The sequence below is a fragment of the Embiotoca jacksoni genome, unplaced genomic scaffold (genome assembly GCF_022577435.1).
Source record: "Embiotoca jacksoni isolate LCO1_2020_lvr unplaced genomic scaffold, fEmbJac1.0.p SCAF_14, whole genome shotgun sequence".
Classification (NCBI taxonomy): Eukaryota; Metazoa; Chordata; class Actinopteri; family Embiotocidae; genus Embiotoca; species Embiotoca jacksoni.
In genome coordinates, this window is record NW_027185274.1 from 14,285,405 (window position 1) to 14,305,590 (window position 20,186).

The following is a 20,186-nucleotide window of genomic DNA, read 5'->3' on the forward strand; positions in this document are numbered from 1 at the left end:
GCAGCCCAAAATAATCTCGTTCGCAGCACCGCCCACCACTCTTCAAGACCACACATAAAGAGATGATTTATGACATAATCATTTCAGACTCAATAGAACTCCTGATTCAAGTAAAAAATTACTCTGAACCTGAATGAATTTATGGCACTCCATTTAAAGTCAGGTTAAGTATTATAGAGTTGTGTTCGTATTTAAGTGCCATTTAGCACCTGAAACAGGAGAACCAGGGTCCATTTTCTGTAATGTCACCGAGCCAAATTTTTCTGTGACACCACTACTGAGATGAAACGGTGCAATTTTCCCAATTTTTTTTTATTTTTTTTAAGATTTATAAATTATGCTGAAAATAAAGCTTATTTTATTGGATGTAGTTTGTTGTATCATTCATTAATTTTAATTGCTGCAGAAATTGGGAATGCTGGCAGTGATTCAGAGGTCTGAAATAAAAGTAATGGTTCTTGTTATGTGTAGATTTGTACCAGACTGACTCAAACTGTCAGTTAAACGTGCTGAAATGGCTGAAACTCCTGCATTTAGGTGAAAAGACACAAACTTATTTCATAGTCCAAGAAGAAGGTTTTAGTATCATCTAAGTTAAATGGCCTGATTATATGTAACTTTACATTTTTGCTACCTTACACATTGCTCTGGAAAAGACCATTTGGCATTATACAATAGAGGCCAAACTTTTTAAATGTTAATACCAGTTTTGACATTTGCCAGTTTTTGCAACTCTAAAAAAAGCTCTGCAGTTTATATGCTGCTCTTAAAACACATATTAAAACCAGAAGAAATATGATGCTGCAAAAGATAAATGTGTGCAATGTATTCAGGACACCCTAAACTCTGTTATCAGCCTGACCAGACATTCATCAACAGTCTGAGGGTCTGTCCTCCCCCACCACCCCCCATTCACTAAAATAAAACCCAGCTCCTCTCTGACTGACGGTCCACTTAAAGTGCCATCAAGCTGGAAGACGGGATGTTACCCCCCCTCCCCTCCCAACAGACCCCCACAAATATGCATATAAACTGCACCCACATACCACAGCAGTGTTACACTGTGACATCAGCGGTGATGGTGCGTCCAAAAGGTCAACCACAGCCAGGAATGCTATCCGCACAATGAGCCAATCAATCCTGACATCCCGAGAAAGGGTTACTATAGAGAAATGACGAACAGGCAGAACTTCAGGGGATGTGGGAGGGGGTGGGGGTCTATCTTTGTCTGCCTGTAACTGAAGGTCTGAGCGAAATCTGTTTATTTAAAGTATCGGATTAGGAGGATCTTGCTAAGCAACAAGACAACGACTAAGAGGTGGGAGGGGGGTAGATGAATAGAGGCTATATAAAAATGAGGGTATTTCAAGATAACATCGTGATAACCCCGTACCTGCTATGTGTGTGCATACTGTCGAGTCTTCTGTTAGGTTAAGTGCTGAAAACCAGTGATCGCTGACCAGTTGTTCCTGAGAGTTGAAGCCAATGGCAGCCGGGGATGAGGACGCTGCACCTCTGGGTCGCACAGATGTCAGCAGCTTGACTGAAATGGTTTCCCTGGCGACGGGAGACTCTGAATCGGGGATTGGTGATGCTGCTGCTGGGAAACAGAAGATGATGTCACTATGGTGATGACATCACTACTGACTTCAGACTTTTTGAATTATAGCATAAAAAAACGTTTTTGTCTGTACTGCATTTTGCAACAGCATTATGATTCACATTTGGTTCTAGTAACATTTTGAATGCAAATACTATGAATTAGATACTGTATGTTTTAACGTGATGTCATCTTAGCTACATATTCAAAGTGGCTATTTCAGAGTGGAGTATTTTGTCCACAGAAGTTCCGTCACCCTGCAAAAGGTGATAATGAATAGGGTGGACTCCTTTCATTATTCATTTGATACAGCAGGAAATACCTCATGTCTTGTTATTATAGCTGACAGTACATCGTGTATGTCACAGCAACATTTTACATTTTAAATAATGGTTGTGAACTAAACCACCAAAGTGTGCTGTTACACACATACTGCTCGCTGTAAGCCGACAGTGGTTCTGGCTTTCTTTCATCGAATCATTCTGTGTTACTTCAAGTGGAAAACATCCACATTCTGATGTTGTGATCACATTTCTGTACAGATAAGATGATAAAATACTTCAACGTCCCTTTTTGGCCACTATATACTCATCATTATTCATTTATGCCTCTGGGCCACATCATACGAAGTACGACTCAAGGAAAGGTCATGATCCAATGTCGGACTGTATAATCAGCTCTTTACATAATAAAGGTTTGATCCTCATGACTGCAGACAGGATGGAGGAGATGAGAATGAAAAGTGTGACCAGATTCCTGTCTGACCAAGAGTTAATAGTGACATCTAAACACTTATACTGTTCTGTCCACTGACTCGGGTGATTTAGATTTTAAAAGCTTTGGTACAACTATGTTTTGCTCTTCCACTGCCTGAAGTGACAAGTGGGTAGAAGTGTTTTGTTCATCTGCTCTGTAGGGGTTCTCTGACAGTTATTTTCTGTTTTGTGGCGAGCAGGGAAGATCAGTATTGTCACTTTGTTTGTTTCTGTGGGACAATAAAGCATTCTATTTTTTTTTAGGTAATGTGAATCTTTATTGACCTTTCTGTAAAATAAATATCTGTCATTGTTACGTATAAAGTGTTTCAGCAGCCTCTTCTTGGCATTTTAGGTTCCTTTGTTGAAAAGGTTTTGGACCAACTTATTTCACGCTTTGAGTTCTTCTAGGTAATAAATTGAGGTTGTAACCCCAATATGTTTTGAACAACCACTTAATGTGTGCGTTAACGTACTGTATAAAAAAACAACAACAATCCAGTAACGACATGGCCTATTTTTTTGTTTTGTTTTTCATATTTTAGCAGATTTTTGATAAGATCATTATGTTTCAATACTCTGATTGCTGGAACTGCTGACAGCCCAGTCACAGGTACATTCATCCCATTAATTGTGAGAAGGGGTCATGTTCAGTTGAGGAATTAATATTAAATAATCTACAGTACCTAACAGTGTACTTTAAATTATAAATCAGCGGTGCAGACAGCTTATTCAGTTTTTTGTTCCCCGGTGGACAAAGTAAATCCTCTTTGTGTTGGGGGGGGGTCATCAGCATTCCCAAACACTACGTCACACTACACACAATAAAAACACACTCTTCACACTCCTCTTCCTCACCCTGAAGTGTCCGTGAGGGGCTCTGTCGCTGGGATAACAGGGTCGGAGCGGCAGGCCGGACAGTCTGGGTATCACTCTCCTCTCTTTGGACTCCTGCGTCTCTTCCTTGAGTTTCTGCGTCCAGGTTTTGGGGAGAGGGCTGAATAGTAATAGTCTCAATTTGCTCCCTTTCCCTGCTTCCTGCTACCCTCACTGTCCTCGCCTCCTGCCCACTCCTCTCCAATGTTTCCTCTTCATCCTCTCGACTGAGGAAGGTTTGAGGGTCCCAGTCCACATCGGGGGAGTCCAACAGTGTTTCCAGGGTGTCCGTGCGGATCAAAGGGGTGCGACTTCCCCGAGAGCCGGCCCTGCGTCGGTCACGGAGGTGCCGAGAGGCTCCCACCGCTTCGGCCTCGGCAATGGCGATGTAGGAGAAAGTCAGCTCGAGGGAGCTCTGACGCGGTGTGCCCCAGATGGACGGGGAAGAAGCCAGTCCCTCATCATCATCATCCGGGTCTCCGTCTCCCCCCGCCTCATCGTCAGACCACTCTCTGGCCGTTTGCAGCTCATATATCTCGGACTCCTCATTTCCGCCTGAATGGGGACAAAAACAAGACAACGAGGTCACCCGAAAGCACAGACTGACGCACAGTTACAAGGGGCACAAAGAGAAAATAGTGCAGAGCGAACACTGAAAACAGACCACACACTGGGCAGAGCAGCAAGTCACGACACATATTCATTCAAAGAGACTGAAGCCATAGTGAATAATATTCAGAGTTTTGCAGGGACAGGGATTCTGTTTTAAATAAATAGTTCCTTTAGATGGAAGCACCCAGGAGCACCATTTGATGGCAGGTAGTACAAAGTGCACCATTGAAGGATGAAACATCTTTGATAGGTACAAAACAGCTCCCCTTTCAAAACTGAACAAAACAGGTACCTTCTATTCTAACCTGTGGAACCTCACTGCAAGCATTAGAGGAGTAACATGACAAATGTGTTTAGGTGAACTCTTATTAGCGACAAAGGATGCACCAGAAAGCAGGAATCTCTTGTTTTCATAAGTATGTCCACAAATATCTCCGGTGATGGCAAGAAAGAGTGTTTCTTACCATCGGTGCATGGAGGCGTTGAGTCTGGGGTGGAGGCCACAGAGCCATATTCCTCTGGAAGAAAAGCAGTCAAACTTTTATATAAAGCCACAGTAAAAACATGTCGTAGCAAAACACTGACAGATTAATCACAATATTTTTGATAATTAGCCGGTCAAACATCCAACGTAGGTGTACGACCGATGACTGACAGACACACAAGCCCCAACAAACACTGCAGTACCTTGTTACGAGTCATTCTTTAAAGTTCCAACAGTGTGCTGTGTGTTTCATGTGGAGTCCTCTATTTCACATCAAAATATACTGTTCGTGAACACAATCAACATATATCAACTTCTATACAAAACCACAACACAGCCCACTGAAGACAGGTCACTGTAATTGAGAATATCAATTAGAGATCGAAGGAACGTGACTGATTTCAGCTGCATACTGTAAGTCAGTGGATATTGATTAATTTCCTTCCAGAGCTAAACTAGCAGCAGTACAGGCCCTCGGTACCTCAGATAGCCAGCATGACATTACAGTAGCTAATAAATCAACCAGGCTGTGCAATGAGTGCAGCATATTCTCCTTTGCACATGTATGAACACATTCAAATCATCATAAGCTGAATGAAGTTAACTGTAGAGGATATCAGGTGAACCCGGTGACAAAAAGATCAAATAAAACACAGTTTTCAAAGCACAACAGACGCTTTGAGGGAGAAATAACTTGCATTCCTTCCATGCCTGCCTGCAAAGCCTTCTCATACACAACCACACAAACATCTGCAAACCAATAACGACAACACAACCCCGCTTCTGCACCGCATCCATCCATCCATCCATCCATCCATCCAGCCATGTGTTCATGAAAGGCAGGAGACGGAGAGAGGGAGAGACAGTAAGCAGGAAGAGGAGGCGGGGGAGTGTGTGCGGGGGGGAGCCAGGACAGACGCTGCTCGTAGCAGTTAGCTAGAAAAGATGCTGAGCTGGAATATACATAATGAGAGTGAGATGAAGAAATGCTGACCTCCCACACAGACGCACAGATGGAAGCAGCAGAACAAAAGCAAAAAGCAGACTCACGGCAGTGGGAGAATCCTAAAACCTGGCCCATGCTCCATCAAGGCATCGCTGGGCCCATCCAGTCTGGAAGCCCCCCCCCACCCCCTCCTCTACTGCCGGCACTCTCTTCCTGTGGATTTACCCTCTTCCTCCTCCCTCCTTCTGTTTCTTGGTCGTCTGTTGAGCGGCTCCCTCTCCTCTCCTCTCCTGCCTCTCGCTCTGTCATTCAGCAGCCCCGCCCTGCCTCCCTCCTCCATCCTGCCCCCTCCCCCTCCTCCTCCTCCTCCTCTTGCATCGTTATGACTGCAGCGGTATATGGTGTAAGCTACAGCAAAGGGAGAGAAGCACGAGTGTCTGTCGGACCCTGTTGTCATCTCCCATTCATAGCTAATCTGAGCCCATGTATCCAAATCTCCTTCATGGTGATTTTTATCTAAAGGTCTTGTAGGAGCCGGATGCAAGAGATCGTCATGAACAATGTAAAACATGAGAATATACAAAGAGGAATGCATTTCAGGCTGAAGCCTCAGTCTAGACTCTGAATTTACAATTATGCTTTGCTATGTTTTCATAATCTAGATCATATTGTTGGTTCTCATGTGAGTGTTTCACAAATTGAACTATACAAATAAACCACACCAAAACTAATCTTAAAAGCTGCAGTATAAATAATATAATGGATCAACTAAAAGCTTTCAGATGAGTCCTTTTTTTGTTGTTTTAGCTTTTATTAAATGGAAGAGAAGCCTGGGCAGCAGTGAAAGTAGGGGGCAGCAGTGTGTAGCTGTAACAGTGATGTTGATACAAACTAATTGGATCATGATTGAAGGAAAAAGGTTAGAACAGAAAATGAAGGCGGTGCAAAACAATGTTTAGAAACTCTGTTCTACTTTTTGTTTCACATTTCATGGTGGAAAGTCAGTTTGGAAATTATAATATGGAGTTTTGCTCAGTTTGGGACACAATTTTGTTGTTTTCTTGGTCCGGACTGATCAGATGTTTATTGAGGCTAATGTTAGCAAACTTCAGATAGATATTGCTCTATGAAATTGACATTACTGACACTTTACTGACTATATACAGTATATACTGCTTGAACAGTGTGGTTAAAAACAAAGCTAAAAAAAAAAAACAGTTAGCTCATGGTTCAAACTAATTACCGATCCGTGCTTATTTTAAAATTATTTTAAAAGCAATAAAGAACCTATCAATCTCTTTTATTTTTATCTTCATTCAGCAGCATCTTATATGTTACAAATATTTGTTCCAGTGTTGCCTAATTATTAAACTTCCTGAACATGTTTTGCATGTTATGTTTGGAATGACTAGCAGACCAAATGACCCGAAAAGCTGAGAGAGGATTTGTACCAACAGAAAGGAGAGATGTATACGAGTGGATGTGATTCGTTAGGGGACTGATGGATTGCTTCCTGGTACAAAACAATGCCCACTAGATGTCAACATGCTGTTCATTTTGAGAAACAACACTTCACTACACATAAAGTTGGTGAGATCAGTAAGTCAATCAGCTGGATCACTGTTGAAATATATAATCTTACAACTCTACACTGAAGTTCAAAGGTGCTGTATGAATTATTTTGAGACGAGGATGTCACTTCCTGTGCGGTCCTGTCTGCTGTGTGTGTGTGTTCAGTCTTAACCGGATAAAGGAAGGTAAACAAACACACGTCCCCTGAAGCCCCGCCTGCATCAGTTGATGAAAGCGATAGTTCTAGTTTTAGCTGGATAATAAAACTTTTAGTGTTAAGGACTATATGTGACACTAAAAGTAAGCCAGGTCAGAAAGTGCAAATACACACAAGCTAACGAGATTAAGACGGACAGCTGTCATCCCCGGTTATCAGCAAGTCCCAGACGGGACACAGCAGAGCGCCAACATATAACACAACTTTAAAAAGTTTGAATTTAACTTGGAGAATGAAGCACACTGAACATCTCATTCCACTTTGTATTTGTCATATTTTAAATCCTATTTATACCTTCGTTTTACCTTGTGCTTCATTTATATCTTGTGTTTTTGTTTCTTTATAGTATGTATGGATGGTTTGTACAGCGACTCACTCAGACATGTCTTTCTGCTGTAAGAACCTGCTTGTGCCTTTTGACATTTTGAAAAGAAGCAACTAATTTTTTTATTTTTTTTACCCAAAACAGAGAGTACATGGTGGCAGAAAACCTTCCTAGGTCTCATGGCGAGGTCAATTAAGTAGCTGCTCTGAGGTTTTAGATGATTTTAACATGTTTAGTCGGAGATCATGTTTTCTTTGAAGTCTTTATCAAGACAAGTTCAATTTTGTCAAGCTGTGCGATGATTTGACATCACATGAGATCAAATTAATAAGTAAATATACTATCTAGACAATAACTTTTATCTGTGAAGCACAGGACACCATGATGATCTACCGCAGTTTAATGTGAGAACGTTTCATGATACGAGAAAACCTGTATCTAGCTGAAATTAGACAGAAATAGCTGGTGATAAAAACCTCAGTTTTCAAGGAAAGACATCTGTTCAATTTCTTTAGAGGAAAACACATCTTAAAAGTTTAAAAGTTTATTCTGGACCCTGGGAACACCAGCGTAACTGGGGACATTCTCACTGCTCAATAAATACCATGCGATATGATCCAAATCTCCAAAACAGATATTCAACCCTGTTCGCGGGTTGTTTGGTTGACGGCTGTTTAAATGTCAAGAAAATACTTTGAAGCTTAATCTTAATATAAACTTCAAGACAATAAGTTCTCCCACTTTAAAATCTTCCTCCAAAAACTCTTACTTATACAACAGCTGTGCAGTATTGTCAAATTGATACTTAAAAAAATTCGCAAAATGAAGTTGTTTGGATTTAATAATTATTCCATCAGACATAAAGTCCCTAAGCATGCAAGCAAAACTAATGATGGGCTGCCTCTGTATTGTGTAAAATGTCATGCTCGTAATCCATGCGCGTGTGCAGACACAGGTGATTAGCTAACAGCGTTACAGACCGAAGAGAGGCAGTAGGTGGGGGCAATCAACAGAAATAGATCGGCCAATAGAAGTGCAGAGCTGATAGATGGGGGAAAACAACAGAGGCAGGCAGACGAAGACACACAACAAGAAAGACAGAGAGAGAAAGACACATTATATTTGAAAAAGCAGGAAGGGTTCTTTACAAGCCAACTTAAAGATGAAAAATGGCTGTGATGTTCTTTAACAGAAAACCAACTTGAGTTTTTCATTTAACAGGATCAGATTTAAAGTAACCTAATTGCTTACCTGCTTGGGGTGCCAGAACTTAACTGCTGCACTGGACCTACTGAGGAAAACTCAGGGCCGGAGGAGCGGCACCCGGAGGAGACGGCCCGCTGCCAGGTCGAGCAGGAAGCTTGAGCACAGGCTCCGCGGCGTGATGAGGTCGGCCAGGCGCGCGAGCAATGTGGAGGTGCCCTCCTTCCTCCGGCAGCTGGTCAAAGAGACGGAGAGGATGGTCACCTTCTTCTTCAAAGGGGGATCGAGGGAAATGGGGTCTGGAGATGAGGACACTTTGGATGAGGACGACTCGATGCCGAGCCCGTACCTGGAGCGTCCCATCTTGGAGAAGCACGTGTTAGAGGGTGGATGTGATATGGGAGTGAACTATGCTGTGGCGAGCATGCAGGGCTGGAGGGCTCAGATGGAGGACGCCCACACCTGTATGCCCGAGCTGAAAGGAGAGCTCAAGGACTGGAGCTACTTTGCTGTTTTCGATGGACACGCAGGCACCACAGTGGCACAGTACTGCTCCAGAAACCTGCTGGATCATATCCTGGCTACAGGTACAGAAAAACTACTGCCTACTGAGATGAGTCTAATTACCCCATGAAGTTAAATATATAGATATACCTCTAAGCGTTTGGTTTGGGGATGCAGGTTCAGTTTTTTGTGACATTGTGGCATGCACGTTTTCTGAAACACTGAAAAAAAGTACAATAAATCTGTATAAATAAATCCTCTGATCAGCAGGTAAATGGACATGTTTTAGGAACACACCACAGCTGATTAAGAACAGATTAATAAAAGATAAGAAGATTCAGGTTTCAGTGTGAGATTAGCTGTGGGAAGCTTTAAAAAAGTCATTTTGGGCATTTCTTTATCAAATAGGTGTCAATCTAATCCAGCAGTTCTGCAGTAGAAGTGTGCTGCTCATGTTATTGCACACAGCTACAGCATTGCGCCAACAACACAGATGACGTCTTCTCTCTTCAGTGGAGGTTTTAATACTGTGACCCAAGTCAAACCCTAAGTTTATATGGTACAAAAACCCTGGTAGTGGTAGAAACTGTGGTGTGGTCTAAATCTATCTTAAAGCCAGATGTTTCCATTGGTTCCCATCAGGTGGGGTCAAACCAGACGAGGACCCCGAGCAGGTGAAGGAGGGGATCCGTGAAGGCTTCCTTGACATTGACCGTCACATGTACAAACTGGCTCGCCAGGACAACTGGGACAGAAGTGGCTCCACTGCAGCAGCCGTCATGATTTCGCCAAGCCACATTTATTTCATCAACTGTGGGGACTCTCGCACGCTGCTCTGCCACAACAGCCAGGTGGTCTTTTACACGGAGGACCACAAGCCCTTCAACCCCAGAGAAAAGGAGCGGATCCAGAACGCCGGAGGCTCGGTGACCCTGCAGAGAGTCAACGGCTCGCTGGCCGTTTCCAGAGCACTGGGGGACTTTGACTTCAAGGAGGTGGACTGGAGGCCACAGACGGAGCAGCTAGTGTCACCAGAGCCAGAAGTGTATGAGCTGGCGAGGACACCTGAAGACGAGTTCCTAATTCTAGCCTGTGACGGCGTCTGGGACGCCATTGGGAATGAGGAACTGTGCGCCTTTGTGCGGAGCCGTCTGCAGGTGTGCGACGACCTGAGGGAGATTTGTACCCAGGTCATTGACCTTTGCCTCTATAAGGTGAGAAGTCAGACCACCAAAGCCACAATACAAACAAGACCCACAATAAAAGCAGAAAACTCTAATACTGACATGTGTCACCGGTCAGTTGAATAAAAAAAAGCTCTCCGATTTGGCATTCAAACTTACCTAACAAGATACCTCCCTGCTAGACTGCACTGCAGATGTTTAATGAAGCAAACTGATGAAGAAACTTATAATTTAGAAATGTTCTTGTAGCTGCAAACGGCTTCACTGTGTCTATTAATATCATTTTGCCCAATTAAGATCAGTCTTAAAGAAAAAGTGCCAGTGTTTTGATATTAAACCAGGAACTATTTTATCAAAGAAGAAGTAAACAAGATATCCATCATATGGAAGTACAACGGACACAATTTGTCTTGTACTAAAAAAGGTGAACTATTAATCAATTCGTTTTATATATAACATCAAAGTGTTTAAAACTATTTTAAACCAAAATATCAAAACAATAGTGGTAGCCTTGTATGTCTTTATAAACTAAATATTTATGAACGGTAACCTTACGTTAAGAAGGGGTCGTGGTGGGCCGGGTTTCCTGCGAGGAGGTATTACACCGGCATGATTAAGTAGATTTCTCCCGCTGGTCTTTTTAATGCTTTTTAGTACCTGTCTATCTAACCAGTGATGAGCCCTTCACCCGCCCTATAAATAGCTGTATTAAGGCATCCCAGGAGATGAGGAAGGAGGGAAGAAAAGCTGCACATGGTCGGGATTAAGACTGAACGTGAGCGTGTTGACGGTAGCCGAGTATTACAGCTCGACGTACACCAGCTCAGTGGTTTATCCCGACGCCACGGGCGTCTATTTATTACACCTAAAAAGGCTTAATGCACCTGCTAGAAGTCCATGTGTACGTGTACTGTGAGTTCCAGCACACGCTCGCTCCGCACATCACTGAGGTCATAACCAACGCGATGATGGTTATAACACTGCAGGAACAGTACAGGATATTAATATGTTGTCAAAACTAGTTTGCTTTGATCAACCAGAAATCCTGTAAGTCTCCTTACACAGAGCTCTGTCCCCTGATGTTTTCCTGATCAACAGATGTATTTCCAGTGTTGGAGGAAGTATTCAGTTAAAGTACAACTACCCGGAGCAAAAATGCCCTCTTCGAAGTTTAAATCCTGCAATTGAAAATTTTACTTAAAGTACAGAAGTATTATCAGTAAAACGTATATCAAAAATATAATTATTAAAAGCGAAAGTAGTCATTTATATTATATTAGATTGACATTACTGGATTATAATTGTTGAAGCATTTACAGATAAGCAGCATTTTAATATCATTTCTGGCAGATTTTAGACCCCTGTGTTGTTATATTTACTGTATCACAATGCATCATAATGTATACAGTAATTATAGCTTTTTGTAGTCTTAAATTGAAAACCAAAACCTAGTAACTATAGTTGTCTAATGTAATTAAAAAGGAGAGTACTTCTTACTGAGAGGAAGAGAAGTGAAGTTGTAAAGTTAGAGAAACTGGAAATACTCAAGTAAAGAGCAAGAACCTCAATCCGAGTAGATGTATTTAGTTACTTACCGCCACCGTCTCTTTTATTTCCACTTCAATTGAATCTGTCTCCCTCTGCAGGGCAGCTTGGATAACATCAGCATCATCATCGTCTGCTTCCCCGGGGCCCCCCAGGTGTCGCAGGAGGCGCTGCAGCAGGAGGCAGCACTGGAACGACATATTGACATGAAAGTGGAAGGTGACTTGAAACGCTGCCACTGAACACACCAAACTGACTGTCCCTATTTTATAACCGTTTTCTTTGCCAATCACAGAAATTATCCAGATGATGAGGTCCAAAGAAGAGGACCCCGACCTTCTGTATGTGATCAAATTCCTGGCAGCAGAGGAGCTGCCAGGGCTTCCGCCGGGAGGAGGCATCACCAGCAAGTGAGCAATTCATCGTCCAGGAAACACTAATCGATTTACAGCAGAATTAATTTTGGAGAATGAAAGCAGAAATCCTTTTAAATGTACCAACACTGTTTCCCTCCCGGCAGACGAGACTGTATCATCTCCTCATACCAGAAGCATGTCATGACTTCCAGGACTCAGGAGCCAATGGTAAGACAGACATGTTTCAGTGGATCAGCGTGTGATCAGAAAAAAAACTGATGCTGATAGATGAACGGATATTTGCATTAAATCCCAAACAGATTATAGTTTTCACTTGATGGAAGACTTTTTCTTGACAGTGATCGACTAAATCCTAAATCATGACCTTTGACCTTTAAGTTTTAAAATCACAATCAACTGGCTGCAACTAACTTAAAAACATTTTTTTTATCACCGATTCAACTGCTGATTCTTTTTTCTTATGTAATAACTGTTAAAGCTATAAACAAAACAAGCAATAAAAACATTTACACAAAATTGGAAAAAAGTTTGAAGCCAGATCTAAAAAAAAATTGTGACAAATGCACATTTCAATTTCCCAAAGGCCAAGGTGACATCCTAATTGTGTTTTTGTCCAAAACCCAAAGATGTTTAGTATATTAACAACAAAGTAAATCGGTAAATTGATACATCTGATGTGGTGGAACCAGAAATGTTTGACATTTTTGCTTAAACATATAAAACTACTCTCTTCCTATTTCGTGGTGCCACCAGCTGTAAAATGAAAGTACGGCCGTTGTGATCAAACTACTGGAACACTACGTCTCGTCTTGTGACGTTTTAGGACATCGAGGGATCAGAGGAGGACTCCAGCTGAAGCTGTTACCATGGAGCCAGAATCAACACCAGCTTCACCATCTCCATGGAGACCGTGATGCTTGAATGAGAAACTTTACATTTTAGAGATGAGCACTGAACTGATTCTTTATGTAATATATTATGGCAGCACATATTTTCTTTCTGGTCAATTAAAAAGAGATTTAAATCAAAAAAAAATTTTATTATGATACTGGGAATGTATCTTTAAAAAAAAATGTATTTGACAGGAATATTTAATGAGATTTCTTCACACAATGCACTGGTGAGACACTGGTCGATATTTACTTTGCTACAGGCCTTTGTCTGAGGCAGCTCATTTGTATTTCTGTATACAAACTGTACACATGTACACTATTCCTGCTCAATAAATAATGCCAAACCAAAATAATGTTTCACTTTAAAAAAAAAACAACTTTGATCAAATTTGTGCTGCGCATGTGGGCTGCATGTGTATCAGAGTCTCGTGGCGGACTGCAGTATCTCTCAGTAAATAAATAGTTTGCACAAAGCTGTCAGGGAAGCAAAGGTGACATGGATAGCAATGACTTGTTGTAGCAACATAAACATAACCCATAAGAGAAGAAAGCCAGAAGGCGAGACACAAAAGGACGAAGAATGCAGGGAAGGGTTGGAGATGGAGCTGGAGCCGGAGGCCGGTGGAGGGCTGTACCCAGGGAAGAGGATGAGATGTCTTCCAGGAATTAGCACACATACCTCATTAAACGTGTGCTATATGGTGCTTTAGAGGGGATGTGTGATGTGTTTCGTCCCTGTGCGGTTTAAAAGTTGCAGATTTCATGGTCAACACATGCACAGATCAATTAAAACTCTCTGATCAAATAATTTGTACCATTATTATAAATTGAAATACTGAAGTCCACTGACTTGCGTTTTAATACAATATTATGTTTGTCACATCTAGAGACATGTACATGAAATGCACAGGTTGTGAGACTTATAGAAGTTTACACCACAGAATAATTTCTCTCTGATTATTTTGTTGATCTCAGCTCTAATTTACTTTTTAACACAAACAAGGAAAGAATGATGCCATGGACTTTTAGCTACACACAATACAATACCAGACTATATTTTAAATCTGTCACTGTATGACAATGTCTTAAAATCAGAGTGTGAAGGACATTCAGCGCAAAGACTGGAAACTACAGGAAATGCAGAAAAGCTCTATTAAAACCACCTCACTTTTTCAATAGTTTCAATACTATTAAAAACCAGAGGAAGATGGTTCAAATTAAAGGCAGAAGTAACACCAGGGACCTCTTGGGGTCTGTCCTGGGCAGTCATGGGTTCTGCAGAATGTGTTGGGAGGGTGTAATGAGGCTCAGCACCTCTGTATTAATTGACTGAGCAGCACTTTTATTGGACAGCGCGTTCTTCTCACCTCCTCACTCCTGACAAGTCCCGATCACTCAAATACTGAACTCAGGACCGCGCTGCTCACTTGGGAACAGTTGTGGACAAAAAGAAAGAGAAAGGAGAGGCGGGAAAAGAAGAAAGGACCTGAGGCCAAGTAAAAAAAAAAAAAAAAAAAAAAAAAAAAAAGACGAGACAGAAAATGTGAGTAATGATTGCAATGACTGTTTAGATAAGCAACTCCAGAGCAAAGTGGTTTGTGTTGCCTTACGGCAGGAAGGTTGTGGGTTTGATCCCAGACTGGCCAGCTGGAGCATTTCTGTGTCGAATTTATCAGCGTTTCCCTCCGGTGCAGCAGTTTCTTCCCACAGTTCAAATAGGTGAACTATACAGCTGTTTACAACCTAAGTACCACCAGAGGGCCCCTAAACCAGCAATGGCTGTCAGGTAAAGCTTGTAAATGTCAACATTTCATAGGAACTAACAGAAAACTCAATGTTGTTGTTTTTTGTCATTTTTATACATAACGCTAGGATTGATTAAATATCACTTTTCACTTGAGTGTTTACAAGGCCATGCCAGCTTCAGCCTCGAGTACGGAGAGGTTTGTAACCTCTGCACAAGGCTGTAAAAACAGAAACATAAAGAGAAGAAGAAAGGATCAGTAAAGCAGGTATGACCAGAGAGATAATGTCAGACGAGTACAATAGCGAGTAGATATAAAATGATTAATACAAAAGTAGACATGAAATACCATTACACATTCACAATGCATCTACTCCTTCCAGTTATTTGTAAATATATTGTATATAACATAAAATTGTGTTTTTCTTCAGTTATGAAATTAGTTCTCATTCTACTTGTTTATACTGACTCATAAGAGCTAAAAAAAAACATCCATCTGTTGTATTCAAACATATTTCTGTATTTTTTGTGTGTACTTCGGGACACAAAATGCACCTAATGAATCTAAAGTAAGATGAACTTAAGCTAATACTTGAGTCTAAATTAGAGAAAATAAAGTGAGTATATTTCAAAGATACACATTTTGTTTTGATGAAAATCCTTCTTTGTACTACCAGAGGTGATGTTTCCATACGGTGTTGCAATAGGTTGATAGTGAAAGCGCTGTAACACAAATAGATCCTCATCTGTTTAACTCACACGGTTGAAGCCTCCTTCTCATTTCAGCTGAACTTTAAAATGTATTTTGGGACTGAGAACTGTTGATTTTGTCCTTCATAAATTACTACCATGACCAGTAGCACAGCTTTTCCTCCGTGTGTATTCGACCTGGTTGAACGAGATCATCTGGCAACTCACAGTCCCTTATTGCGCCAGCAGGATCGTCTGAGTCACCTGATCTCTACCGTGTCAAAGTTGTTAATGTTATAACCTGAGGAGGCACCTGAGGAGAACCGGTAGTGTTAGGGGCAGGTCATGGCACAGCACGCTGAACCCTGACTCACCGCCGGTGGTCCTCTTGTGGTTCATAGTGAGCAAACAGAGAAAAGAGCAGCCCCTGTGGAAAACACGTCCAAACAAAACTTAAGCGCAGCAACAGCTGGCCAACTTCTGCCTGCTGCAACCTGAGTTTGTGCGTGTTTATTTAAAACTAAAACGAATGTGTGTCACCAACCTGCAGCCGGGCGAGATGCCTCTGAACGCAGGAGACACCGGGTACGGCGGCGTGCCAGGCCCCGGGCTGTCGGGCGGTGCGGGGGGCTCAGAGACGGAGCTGCTGCTCATCCCGGAGCCGGAGCCGGACCCGGTCCAGCAGTGGCGGCCCATGACCGTAGAGGAGCTGGAGGTCACCGCGGGTGGCCCGGGGTGGAGAAAAGCGCGGTGCTACCTGGTGCTGCTGTTCTGGGTTGCCTGGGCGGCCGTGCTCGCCACCTCCATCGCCGTCATAACAATGAGCCCGCGGCCGGTGGTGACGCCGCTCAGGTGGTGGCAGAGGGCGGTTTTCTACCAGCTGCAGCCCGGCCTGTTCATGGAGGAGCAGGCCGAGGGGCCAGAGGGCCTCAACGGTAAGACAGGGGCAGGTTGAAGACAACAGTGGTATCGGTTTAACGTGTCGGTTACATGTGCCTTTACTCCACTAAAGAGCTGACACGAGGGCAGTTCGGGTGCACATTAATAGACTGCATGTAAATGGTACGCATCGGCCTACTCTACTTATTCTCCTCCATTCATTATCGAAGAACTTCCCCTCAACTTCATTTCACTATCTGCCCCCTGTTGGTCAAGAGGTGTCAACGCTGTGCAAAGCTGGGCCTTTTCGTTACTGAGGATGTGTGAGGCCAAAGCTGGTCGTACGTCACATGAAAGTGTTGCACCAGCTCCAGTCAGGGATGAGAACTACTTTATCTCTCACCGCTCAGACTAAGCGCAGACGGGCAAAACAAGAACCTTACATGATTTCAGTGAACTCAGAAAAGAGATGAAGTAAGCACTTGTATTGTATTTGCTTTAAGATGTAAAATAAGGCACTTTTTTTTTTCTCATCCCGCATGAACGTGTTGTACGCAACATTAATCACGACATGAAAAAACTAGGTCAAACGTACTAAATTGTACAACGAGATAATATAAACAGTAACCAAAAGGTGTGTTGAAACAGTGAAGAGGTTTCAGGAGGCTGAGCACAATGACATGCTGATTAAATGCCACTAACTCTTGGGAGTTGTGTTGGTTTTCTCTGAAGCGGTGTGTGAGCGGTTTCCCTACCTCAGGTCTTTGGGTATAGGAGCTCTAATCCTGGAGGGTCTGTTCGATAAGAAGGCATCCCGTTTAAACCTCACCGCCGCTGGTAAAAACTTTGGCAACTCGGCCCAGGTCCAACATCTGCTCGCAAAGAGCAACGAAGCAGGTAAGTCACGTGCTTCTTTTTGTCAAACGGTCTGCGCAGCTGCATTTGTCCTGCGTTATTGCTGATTATTTGGGTTCCCGCAGATCTCAAAGTGGTGTTAGACCTCTGTGAACTGGATCTGTTGGGACCTCAGGATGTAGCAGGAAACCCAGACGAGCCGTCGAACCTCTCAGCTGCAGTGAAGGTAAAAGCTCCTCTCTGCTCATTCAACTAGTGACGCTGGATTTCTTAAAACATGAAGATATATATATTTTTTTTTTTTCCACAGCGAGCCCTTCGGTTCTGGTTGGAGCAAGGTGCGGCGGGTTTTTCTATCTGTGACACAGATGCAGCGTATTCAGAGAAGGTCAAATGACACGGATATGTTTTGAATTTTGTAAAAGCCAGTGTTTCATAAGTTCAGTTGTCAGAATGAAATATTTACATTTCAGTCTCTGCTGGAGTGGAGAGGTGTCTTCAAGGACTTCAGCAGTCACGAGGAGGAAAGGTGTAGTTGTACATGCAGATGAGGCTAGCTGTTTGTTTTTTTTAAAAGAAAATGATTATTATAAAATAAAGCTACATGTTGTTGGGAAATGATGCTCGTGTTTGTGTCACTGCAGGATTGTGGTGGTGAAACGGACAACAGACGTCCTGCGTCCTCTAAACAACTCCAGACAGATCAACGTTCAGCTGGTGGATGTGGTCATGAGGTCCATTCTGCCACATTCACATCACCTCCTGTCTGACCAGGAAGTGTCCATTGCTATAGAGACACACTTGCAAACACGACAAGATATCTGGCCCAGCTGGACAGTAAGACATATGTATATAACAAATACAGCAAACATAATTAACTACACAATCAACAAACATATAAATTGCTCCTATTTTTCATTAATTGAAGTAAGAGATCCAAGACTTTTTCTTTTATGCACTCGAAGGTTTTTAGCTTGGATATTTGAGTGACAAAGTATTGTGAATATGACCTTCTAAAACACAAAGTAGAAATGCTGTCAACCACGGCTTTACACTCACTGCACCTGTACGTTAGGTATTATTTTTGTCAATTCTGTATATTATTTGGCAAAAATATTTCATTATGAAACTGTAGAGCACAAAGTCAAAATATCGCACACACTTCTTCAGGGTATAAATACCTTTTGGGCTGTTTTTCCAATCACGTTTGGATCATTTTTGTGATTGATTACCCGGACTATCGTTATTTCATTTTATCTTAAAAGTCAGAAAAGTGAATGCCCATATTTCTCAGATCCCAGGCTCACTACAGCATCTGCTTTTCTGTCTTTTTGTCTGACGCTATGTGACGAGGAAGCGTAACAGTTTGCAAATATTATCTCTTCCCAAAGATGTGACAAATGTGAAACAGTGGTCAGCATTTTTGCTTGGGAAACTATTAATCAGTTACGACCTCTAATTGTCTGAGGTTTTGTTAAACAACAAGTCCTTAAACATAATTTCATATCCCTTTGGCTTGGTAAGGCTGTTGCTCACAATGTTTTCTGCAGGTTGGAGGTAAAGTGTCTCGTGACTTGAAGAAGTTACTCCTGGTGTTGATAATGACTCTGCCAGGATCTCCTGCAGTGCGGTATGATGAGGAGCTCGATCAAACGCAGGTAAAACCTTGTCTGAGACGCTGAGTCCAATAATCAGTCGTTTTATTCGCTGATGAAACCAATTGAAACCTTTCTGTCATGCAGAGTGTGTCTCTGAAAGTCGACTCATTGCGCAGAAAGACGGATGAGCCATCGGACAACCGTACAGTGAGTCACTAAGCCAGCTGTTGAGTCCTGTCCTCGGACTTATCTAGCAGATGAACGTGCAAGTCATGTAAAGCTGCAGCATTTTTCTTTTTCACACGAGTCTCCGCATTCCTTCCGTCAGGACAAAAAGAAGAAACGTTCAGCAGTAGCACTCTTTGCCTCCCTCAGCCGCTCCAGAGCCAGAGAAGAAGCTCTCCTCTACGGCAGTCTCACCTTCCTCCCCTTCAGCACCTCTTCCAACTCCTCATCCTCCAACTCCACTTTTTCCTCGCCTTCATCTCCCCCGATCCTGGCCTTCCTGCGCTCCTGGGGTTGCGTCCACTTCCTTGTCCTGCTCAATGTCGGGCCTGAGCTTCACAGCCTGGATCCTGCCTGGGCCCCGAGCCTGCCTGAAGCTGGAGTGTTTGTGACCAGCACAGAAATGGACCGCTCGGGGACGACATCTCTGTACACACTCAAACTGCAGCCGCACGAAGCCATCGTGATCAAACTGTTTGAGATCGGAAGCTACTCATAGAGCTTCTGTGGTGAGATTTAGTTGCTGGGATCTGAGTTTTCCTTTAATAAAAAGACAAGTATTTCACACAGTTGTTTTTTGGTTGGTTTTTTTAAGTTCTGATTGATATGTGCCCAGAGGTAACTGAAAATAAAATAATGATTGTGAGTTTTTTGTCAAATTAGTGTGTGTTCCCTTTAATCCCTGAGAGTTCATCTGTAATATAACATCAGGGCATTCACAGATAATTAAATGGATGCATGTTTTATTTATGGTAGAATCAAATAAATGATGTCGAGACAAACTGATAAAACCAGTTAAAAGTGCTGGAACTGGGCATTCGTAGAATCTCATGTCTGTAGACCATAAATAATAATAATTAAAAAAAAAAAATTAGGCATTCAAAGACTTTCAATAAAGTAAAAAAAAATGTTTTGAGTGTGGATACAAATTTAAATAAACTATAATAATGAGAATTTGTTAAATTTGTGTCTGTTTATGAATAGTGAAATAACCTTGTTTTTAAGTGTTCCAAAGTATTTTGAGTGATTATCACAAAATTTTGTCTTGCTTTTTGGGTTGCTGGAAGCTTTATACTTGGTTGAACTGGACATTTAGATAGAT

The 20,186-nt window shown here is 42.3% G+C and overlaps 2 protein-coding genes and 1 pseudogene across 2 annotated transcripts; 2 read left to right on the forward strand and 1 right to left on the reverse strand.

Moving 5' to 3' along the window:
* Nucleotides 1-965: 965 nt before the first annotated feature.
* Nucleotides 966-5,435, reverse strand: LOC138197512 (reticulon-2-like; annotated as a pseudogene).
* Nucleotides 5,436-8,771: 3,336 nt separating this feature from the next.
* ppm1na (protein phosphatase, Mg2+/Mn2+ dependent, 1Na (putative)) lies at nt 8,772-13,084 on the forward strand. The gene is made up of 6 exons (XM_069147323.1): nt 8,772-9,177; nt 9,737-10,308; nt 11,925-12,042; nt 12,119-12,233; nt 12,344-12,407; nt 13,024-13,084. The coding sequence occupies exons 1-6, from the start codon at nt 8,772-8,774 to the stop codon at nt 13,054-13,056; spliced, it is 1,308 nt and encodes a 435-aa protein (XP_069003424.1). The 3' UTR covers nt 13,057-13,084.
* A 3,002-nt stretch (nt 13,085-16,086) lies between these two features.
* On the forward strand, nt 16,087-19,630 carry LOC138197513 (amino acid transporter heavy chain SLC3A2). Its single transcript, XM_069148390.1, has 9 exons — nt 16,087-16,462; nt 17,139-17,303; nt 17,387-17,481; nt 17,572-17,649; nt 17,735-17,790; nt 17,906-18,098; nt 18,812-18,919; nt 19,004-19,066; nt 19,188-19,630. Exons 1-9 carry the CDS (start codon nt 16,087-16,089, stop codon nt 19,581-19,583), a joined length of 1,530 nt encoding a protein of 509 aa, XP_069004491.1. The 3' UTR covers nt 19,584-19,630.
* Nucleotides 19,631-20,186: the final 556 nt, after the last annotated feature.